General features: G+C 33.6%; 1 protein-coding gene across 1 annotated transcript; it reads left to right on the top strand.

Annotated features, from left to right (window-relative positions):
- Nucleotides 1–1,015: 1,015 nt before the first annotated feature.
- LOC139877785 (adenosylhomocysteinase 1-like) lies at nucleotides 1,016–4,338 on the top strand. The gene is made up of 3 exons (XM_071865206.1): nucleotides 1,016–1,406; nucleotides 2,098–2,463; nucleotides 3,296–4,338. The coding sequence occupies exons 1-3, from the start codon at nucleotides 1,056–1,058 to the stop codon at nucleotides 4,040–4,042; spliced, it is 1,464 nt and encodes a 487-aa protein (XP_071721307.1). The 5' UTR covers nucleotides 1,016–1,055; the 3' UTR covers nucleotides 4,043–4,338.
- The last annotated feature ends 4,084 nt before the right edge of the window (nucleotides 4,339–8,422 follow it).

Genomic DNA, 8,422 nt, shown 5'->3' with positions numbered 1-8,422 from the left:
GACAACTCGTAAAATGAGTAGTGTCTTCAAAATGAGTCGACTCACAAAGGATAACTAATTAAAGAAAATCTTAAAACAACATGTCACATTTGTATATTTTTTATTTTATTTACATATTAACTAATAGACAAAAGTTATGAATAGTAATCAGGAGCATTTTCGACTTTTTACCTTTTTTTTTACTTTTAACTAAATTTCATTTTATCAACAAAGTCCCCACACTTAAAAAAAAAAAAATTAAATCGACCCCCCAAACAGGGGGGTAAAGTGTCAAATAACCATTTTCATAAAAAAAATCTTAAATAAACTCCACCCAAATATTCAACGGGTCATATCTTCTCACTTTTTAAAAAAAAATTAAATCGACCCCCCAAACAGGGGGTAAAGTGTCAAATAATCATTTTCATAAAAAATCTTAAATAAACTCCACCCAAATATTCAACGGGTCATATCTTCTCGCTCGCAACGAGTTAAATTTTTCCGACACCATCGTTAAACTCGAAATAATTTTAGGAACACAATGTCACTAGCTATACAAAAAACGGACGCTTTTTAAAAAACGCTAAATATTTGGAGTACTTTTCATACACGTTGATTTTGCGTTAAATTTTTAAAAGTCGACAATTCCATAGCGAAACGCGGAGATGCACATATATTGTTAATTTAAAATAACATTTAAATCTGTCACGGGTTATACCTTTTAGTTCGACTCGAGTTGCGTTTCAACGATATCATCGTTAGCTACAAAATAATTTTACTAAACGTAATAAAATACATTGAAAACCGAACCCCCGGCGCGAAGCGAGGGTTCGATAACTAGTTTAATTTAATAAACGTGAACAAATAATCAATAATTTCATTTCTCCAAGATAAGCTCCATAATTTTTTTTATCCTAAGTAGGGCCCAAACAAAAATGTAAATATTCCAAGATCAAATCTCGACTGTCCATCATTCACCCATAAACCCTATTTATACCCCTTCATTCCCACACTTTTCTTCTTGCCTCACCCACCCTCTTCTTTCTCTCTTTCAAGATCTACTCCAAACCCTAATCATGACGTCATCACTTACCGTCGAGAAAACCTCCACCGGCCGTGAGTACAAAGTCAAGGACATGTCCCTAGCTGACTTTGGTCGGCTCGAACTCGAATTAGCCGAAGTCGAAATGCCCGGTCTAATGTCTTGCCGGTCTGAATTCGGTCCGTCTCAACCGTTTAAAGGTGCACGTATCACCGGTTCACTTCACATGACTATTCAAACCGGCGTGCTTATTGAAACCCTAACCGCTTTAGGTGCTGAGGTCAGATGGTGCTCGTGTAACATTTTCTCTACTCAGGATCATGCTGCCGCTGCTATCGCACGTGATTCGGCCGCTGTGTTCGCATGGAAGGGTGAAACCCTACAGGTATGGTTTTAATTGATCTGTAGGTTAAATTATTTGTACTGCTATGTTAGTGTGTAATTGAGGGTATAGATTTGTATTTTTAAGATAATACAGGGTTAGAAATGTAACATTTGCTGAACACTTTAGGTAGCACATAGCTGTTTATTGATGTAGGTATAATTATTTGTACTGCTATGTTAGGTGTATAAACGAGGGTATAGATGTGTATTTGTAAGATAATTAAAGGTTACAAAATGTAACTGTTGCTAAACACTTTAGGTAGCACAAATTGAATAGGATTTGAAAAATTTTCACTTTTAACCTTTAGATTAATATATGTACATAATTGACCCTCATAGTAATTTAACAGTAATTAAACATTTCCGTTCATTTTCATACATTTGAGGGTAATAAATTCCTGAAGAGTTAACTAATTTTATCCTCCTGCTTTTGTATATTTCACCCAAGTAAACCAACTTGAAAACATCTTTATTATAATGAGCTACTATAATAAATAATAAATTAATCTAATGTAATGTAGTAAATTTTGATATATATAGTATTTTGAAAGGATATTGTACTACTAAGATGGTCTAATCTTTAGCCTAAAGTTAATTATTTGTAGTGTATGGATGGACTTTTTGCGTGTAATTATCAAATTTAAATTCATTCCAACTAAGTTAACCAACTTAACTAATATATTAACAAACAGGAGTACTGGTGGTGTACGGAACGAGCGTTAGATTGGGGTCCAGGAGGTGGTCCCGATTTGATCGTTGATGACGGTGGTGATGCTACTTTATTGATTCACGAAGGAGTGAAAGCGGAAGAAGAATTTGCGAAAACAGGGAAGGTACCAGACCCGACTTCAACCGATAATGCCGAATTTCAAATTGTGTTGTCGATCATTAAAGACGGACTTGCGGTTGACCCTAAAAAGTACCACAAAATGAAGGAAAGATTGGTAGGTGTGTCTGAAGAGACTACTACTGGTGTTAAGAGGTTGTACCAAATGCAAGCTAATGGTACTCTGCTTTTTCCTGCCATTAATGTTAATGATTCTGTCACCAAGAGCAAGGTATTTTTTAAGTTCAAATCATGCGCTTTAGTTCTTTTATATATGTATGTGTTTTGATGCTTGTAGATTATCACGTTTTCTTAAATCTGATTGCTCATGTTGATGGCTGTTTGATTTTAATATGTAGTTATTGATATATTAGTAGATTTCTAGTTTTAGATCTACAAGCACTTTTAGATTAAGGTACTTTAGTGATGATCACTGTTGTAAAAAACCCTAATTACTCCGGATTAATATCCGATTACTCCCATTTATGAATAAACCGATCCGAATTTCCAAAATCCGTTTATTCAATTGGTCAATGTCGGTTAATGGACCAGAATCATATTTCTTGGTCAAAGTCGGTCAAAGTCAAAATTGGTCAACAACTAGAAGTTTAGATTTAGATTAAGGTGTACATTAATGACTATAATTGTCTTATATCAAATTTTATTTGTTGGTCTTTAACTTATGAATGTTCTATTGCTACCTTGTATATTCTCTTTTTGAACTTACCTAGTATTAGCTAGGTATTGCTGTTATATCATGGATCTAAAATCAATAGAAGCTTATATGATATCTGATCAGTATGCGATGATAAAGCAAGTAGTAGCTAGATTATGTTTTTGCTATTTTATTGATCTGAATCTATCAGAGTACTCATTTTGTGTATAAAGTTATTAAGATATTGTAACTTGCAAGATATTGTTTAGTTTGTGTTTTGTGAATCTGCATGGATACATGATTTTAATGAGCTGAATTATAGCTAGATGTTCCTTTCAATGTGTTTATGAATCATGGTTTCGAATCTGATAGTCATTGATTAACATATGTATTTTGTTTTTTCTTATAGTTCGACAACTTGTACGGATGTCGCCACTCTCTCCCTGACGGTTTAATGAGAGCCACCGACGTAATGATCGCCGGAAAGGTCGCCGTCGTTTGCGGATACGGAGACGTCGGAAAAGGTTGTGCCGCCGCCATGAAACAAGCCGGGGCCCGTGTCATCGTAACTGAAATCGACCCAATCTGCGCCCTTCAAGCCACAATGGAAGGTCTGCAAGTCCTAACCCTAGAAGACGTCGTCTCACAAGCCGATATCTTCGTCACCACAACCGGTAACAAAGACATCATTATGGTTTCCCACATGTTAAAAATGAAAAACAACGCAATCGTTTGCAACATCGGCCATTTCGACAACGAAATCGACATGCTCGGACTCGAAACCTACCCGGGCGTACAAAGAATCACGATTAAACCGCAAACGGACCGATGGGTTTTTCCCGAAACGAAAACCGGTATCATTGTGTTAGCCGAGGGTCGGCTCATGAACTTGGGCTGTGCTACGGGCCACCCTAGTTTTGTGATGTCGTGCTCGTTTACTAACCAAGTGATCGCGCAACTTGAGCTATGGAACGAAAGGACGAGTGGGAAGTATAAGAAGGAAGTTTACGTGTTGCCGAAACATCTTGATGAAAAAGTGGCTGCACTTCATCTTGGTAAGCTTGGGGCTAAGTTGACCGTGCTTAGTAAGGATCAAGCTGATTACATCAGCGTACCGGTTGAGGGTCCGTACAAGCCGGCTCATTATAGGTACTGAGCGGTGGTTTTGGTTATGTGATCGTTGCGTTATTTTAAGATTTTGTTGGATTGTATGTCTTAGGGTTTAGTTTTGCATGTTATGTTCGATGGGAATGTTGGTGGGGGGGAAACTGGGTTTGGTCTTTTTTGTTCGAAAAAGGTCATTGTTGTCGGTTTGAATAAGGGTCTGAGTTTGAAGGTTGTGTTGACATTATTGTAGTTTTTATTTTTTGGGTTAAAGAGGATTTACTTGCTCTGCCTTTTGCTTCTTAATTGATGATGAATATGAAAAATTAGATGCGTCTGTTTTATTTATGTGCTTAGCGAAGTATTGGATGAATATCGGTTAGATCTCTACTTGAATTTGTGTGGGTTCCATTCTTGGTTTCTTTGCAAGTTAATGAATGATACCGATGTTTTTGTTTTCATATAATTTTCAAATATTTCGCTTTGGTTTGATATGATTCTTGTAGAGTAATAGGTGAGTGTTATAACTATAACTATTATGTTGGTTCACCATCAATCATTGTAGCTTGTTATCCAAAGAAAGTGATGTATTCGTGCTTCATTTATCATTATAATGAACCTCCTTTAAGAAAAACTTAAAGAGGCTAGGGTTGGTCTGGTACAGAAATTGTGGGTCAGTTGAGTTTTGATGTAACGAACTATCAGTGTCTAAATTGGGTAATCTACTGTTATGACAATGAGTGTTCGAACTATTCTAATCCGCAACCCAAGTAATCTGAAAATCCGATCTGAAGATATCTGAAAATCGGATTTCGGATTTTTTGAATTTTGATATCCGGATTCACTTTTCAAAATTTTCGGATATTCGGTTTTGAAAACTCTTGGTTATGCCCACAAGTATGTGAAGCTTGCCGGTAAGTGAATAAAATATGTGATTTTGGCTTGCAGCGTTGGATTATTGCGAGTCCAAAATGATGTCTTAATTATTTTGATCCGTTTTTTGGGTTATCAATCGGACTAAGCGCGTACTAAGTCCAATAAGACACATTGGCCTTGATATGCATGAGGCCAATTGAAAAGTATGTATACACATCATATAAACTAGGATGGAACATAGGAATATATGATTGGGTGAATGATTCGGTATTCTTTATTGATTGTGTATATAATGGTAGCCCTTTCTAAATAGTTATTGAGTAAAATAGAAAAGAAGAAATTATAGATTTAAATGGGTTGGTTGCCCAAACGTTCATTTCAAACATTTTTCATCATGACAATTAGAGAATTAGAGTGTTTCTCTGAACTATGGAAGTTATGTAGTTACCATAGAAGTTTCAATCTTTTCACTTTAAGGGAAAAATAGTTGAAACAGAGACTGCTAATCTTCTCTTGCAACCTTTTCCTTTTACACTTATCAACAATAAGAAGACTAAACCATTTGCTTGACAACAACAAAGGAGTTAGTTTAGTAGTGGGGGAGGTCGGAGTCTCGGAGGTTGTGGACGTTTTGCGTTCGAGCCTCACCTGAGGAGGTTCTGCCACACGCGTTGCCCGTATAGATTTCTCATGGGGGTTTCCTCCTTAGGAAACGGTAGGTAGAGATGACAATGGATATGCGATCCATCGGATATCAATCCAATCCGATCTGATCCATTTACCTAGATATGGACGATATAATTTGTAACAACCCGACTTTTTCCGTTAACTCTTCGTTAAATATTTGACGATTGTTAGTTAAAATCTTTGTTTTTCTACGCCGATTTTTTTTTTTAAAGATCATTATGAGTTATGGTATATATTAAACTACTCTATGGTTACGCTGTTACGTGTTATTATATATGTTCATTTAAGTGTCTGCGATGTAATTGATTATATTTAACTTTCGTTAATTTGCATCCTTGCCACATCATTTCTACGTATAACGTTTTATTCGATGAATCATCTCTGTTTTCAAATTAACGATTATATATTCGTGATTTCTAAATCCGAATTCTTTTATACGACATTCCTATGTCATTCAAAATAATAAAGTATTCCTATATTTTATTTCATGAATTATTATTTTTCTCGTGTATCATAAATCGCGTAATATGTTATTGAGTGGATATAGTTCATTTCGTCTTCGGGCCAATATATAAAAATCAAAATATAATGAAGTGACTCCCATCCTAAGCCCAAATGGCCGAATTTTTCCATGCTCAAGTCTTTCTTTTGCTAGTCTTTTTGTAAAGACCATTTTAATCTTTAATTTAAATTAATTAGATAAATAATATTTGTGGATAAGATTTGATATGAAAAAAAAAAAAAAGAAAAATAACAAAATAGATAAATATATGGATGCCTCATTCTCGGTCAAAGTTTCCACCATATTTGGTTCAAGTTGTTGTTATTGTTATTGTTATTATTATTATTATTATTATTATTATTATTATTATTATTATTATTATTATTATTATTATTATTATTATTATTATTATTATTATTATTATTATTATTATTATTATTATTATTATGATTATTATATTATTATTATGATTATGATTATTGTGATTATGATTATGATTATGATTATTATGATTATGATTATGATTATTATTATTATTATTATTATTATTATTATTATTATTATTATTATTATTATTATTATTATTTAACTTGATAGGATTGTATTTGTTTAAAAGATAAAAAAAAATGCTTAATGGATTGGCCGAGTTTTTCAAAAGGGGGATGAGCCCAAATTTAATTTGTGATTTATTTTGAAGATAATACCAAATATTAGGAAATCTTGCCATTTATCAAATCACAAAAAAAAATAAAATAATAAATAAATAAATAAATTATATCGACACCTCTTTTCTTCTACCTCCCTTTGAGCCGTCGTTCACCTTCATCAAAATCACCATCATCATATTTCTTCATCTTCTATCAAAACAAATTAGATATTTATGTTCCTCTTGATCCGTTCTACGTTCTTATATCTCTCTTTTTCTTGTCAGGTAATTTTTATAAACTCCATCTTGTTCAATTATTACTTATTATCATTTTATATGGCATATATGTATGGTTATAGTGCTTTGAATTAATTTTGGTGATGTTTGAATAATTAAAATATGTTAAAAACGTGTTTTTTCCGATTAATATATAATTCGGACAGAACAGAAATCACTGAATTCGAGAGCCGTGTCACGTTTTCTTGATGAAAATTCGTAGCTCATTGTGTTCTCTCAAAGAGTAGTGCGATTTTCATTTAAGATTCGTGTTAAACGGACGTATAAAACTCAAGATATGAATTTTTGAAGTTTTTAAAAATTAAAAATATAAATTAATAGTTATATCTGATGTGACATCAAAAAACGTGATGTTTCTAGGCTGTTAGAGCATCACCATCATGTCTGGATTGTGTTTGCGAATAAAAAATATGTAACGATCGTTAAAATCTGATGAACGGTTTGTAAGATACGATTAAAATAAGCTTTAGAATAAAAATACTAATAAATACGAAATCAACCAAGTCTGTTCGGGTTGCCTCGGTATGCGTGCGACCTGATATTAAATTTCTTGGTTCACGGGTGCGTGCGCGTCGAAAAATTAATAAGTTTAGGCTTTTGAATCACGTCATTTGTGTAACATCCCGCCTTTTTCCGGTTACTTTCCGTTTAACTATTTTAAAGTCCGTTATATATTTATAACATCTTTCGTTAATACGCGTTTTAAATTATCTCGATTAGGTAATTCACGCACCCGATTCAAACTTGAGGGACTAAACTTGCCAAAATTCCAAAATGGTGACTAGGTCAAAGGAGTCAAACTCCTCTCATCCATTCATTTCATCTTCTCCATCTTTCTTCTTCTTCTTTTTCTCTCAAAAACACCAACAAGAATTCATCATCTAAATTCGGATTAGGAAGTTAGCAACAAAACAAATTACAAATTCGTGATCCTTGCATCTTCCTCTTCGATTTCATACCGATTTCATTACATTTGGGTAACTTTCTAAAATCACTAGATTTTGTGTTCTTGATGTTTTTAACTTATAAAAGTGTTAATTAGTGTCTATGGCTCAAGTCTAACATGAATATATGAATTGTATGCTCGATCTTGTTGTTTTGAAGTAACTAGCATGAACTTGAATTTTGGTGTGTTGTTCTTGAGTTTTGGATGATCATATGTTGTTAGATGTTAAAAGTTCATGTTCTAATTGTGTTCCTAGTATCACTAGCTTCAATTTGATGTGTAGGTTGCTTTAGAAAAGTTCATGAACTTGATTTATGATTTTGGTGAATTTGGGTTAGGGTTTGATGAACTTGAAATGGACTTTTGATGCATTGAATGCCATGGATTATTATTGGTAAGTGTTTAGTTGGATTGTATGCTTGATTACCTTCGAAACGGAATATCATTCATGTAAATTGGTTGCCCGAATCATTGAATT

The sequence above is a fragment of the Rutidosis leptorrhynchoides genome, chromosome 11 (assembly GCF_046630445.1).
Source record: "Rutidosis leptorrhynchoides isolate AG116_Rl617_1_P2 chromosome 11, CSIRO_AGI_Rlap_v1, whole genome shotgun sequence".
Lineage (NCBI taxonomy): Eukaryota > Viridiplantae > Streptophyta > Magnoliopsida > Asterales > Asteraceae > Rutidosis > Rutidosis leptorrhynchoides.
Note: the sequence above shows the minus strand (reverse complement) of the source record. Positions and strands in the feature narration are given on the sequence as shown.

Coding starts and splice junctions, on each gene's coding strand:
- LOC139877785 (XM_071865206.1), top strand. CDS start 1,056: ATGACGTCATCACTTACCGTCGAGAAAACCTCCACCGGCCGTGAGTAC. Junction 1,407..2,097: donor GGAAGGGTGAAACCCTACAG/GTATGGTTTTAA, acceptor ATTAACAAACAG/GAGTACTGGTGGTGTACGGA. Junction 2,464..3,295: donor ATTCTGTCACCAAGAGCAAG/GTATTTTTTAAG, acceptor TTTTTCTTATAG/TTCGACAACTTGTACGGATG.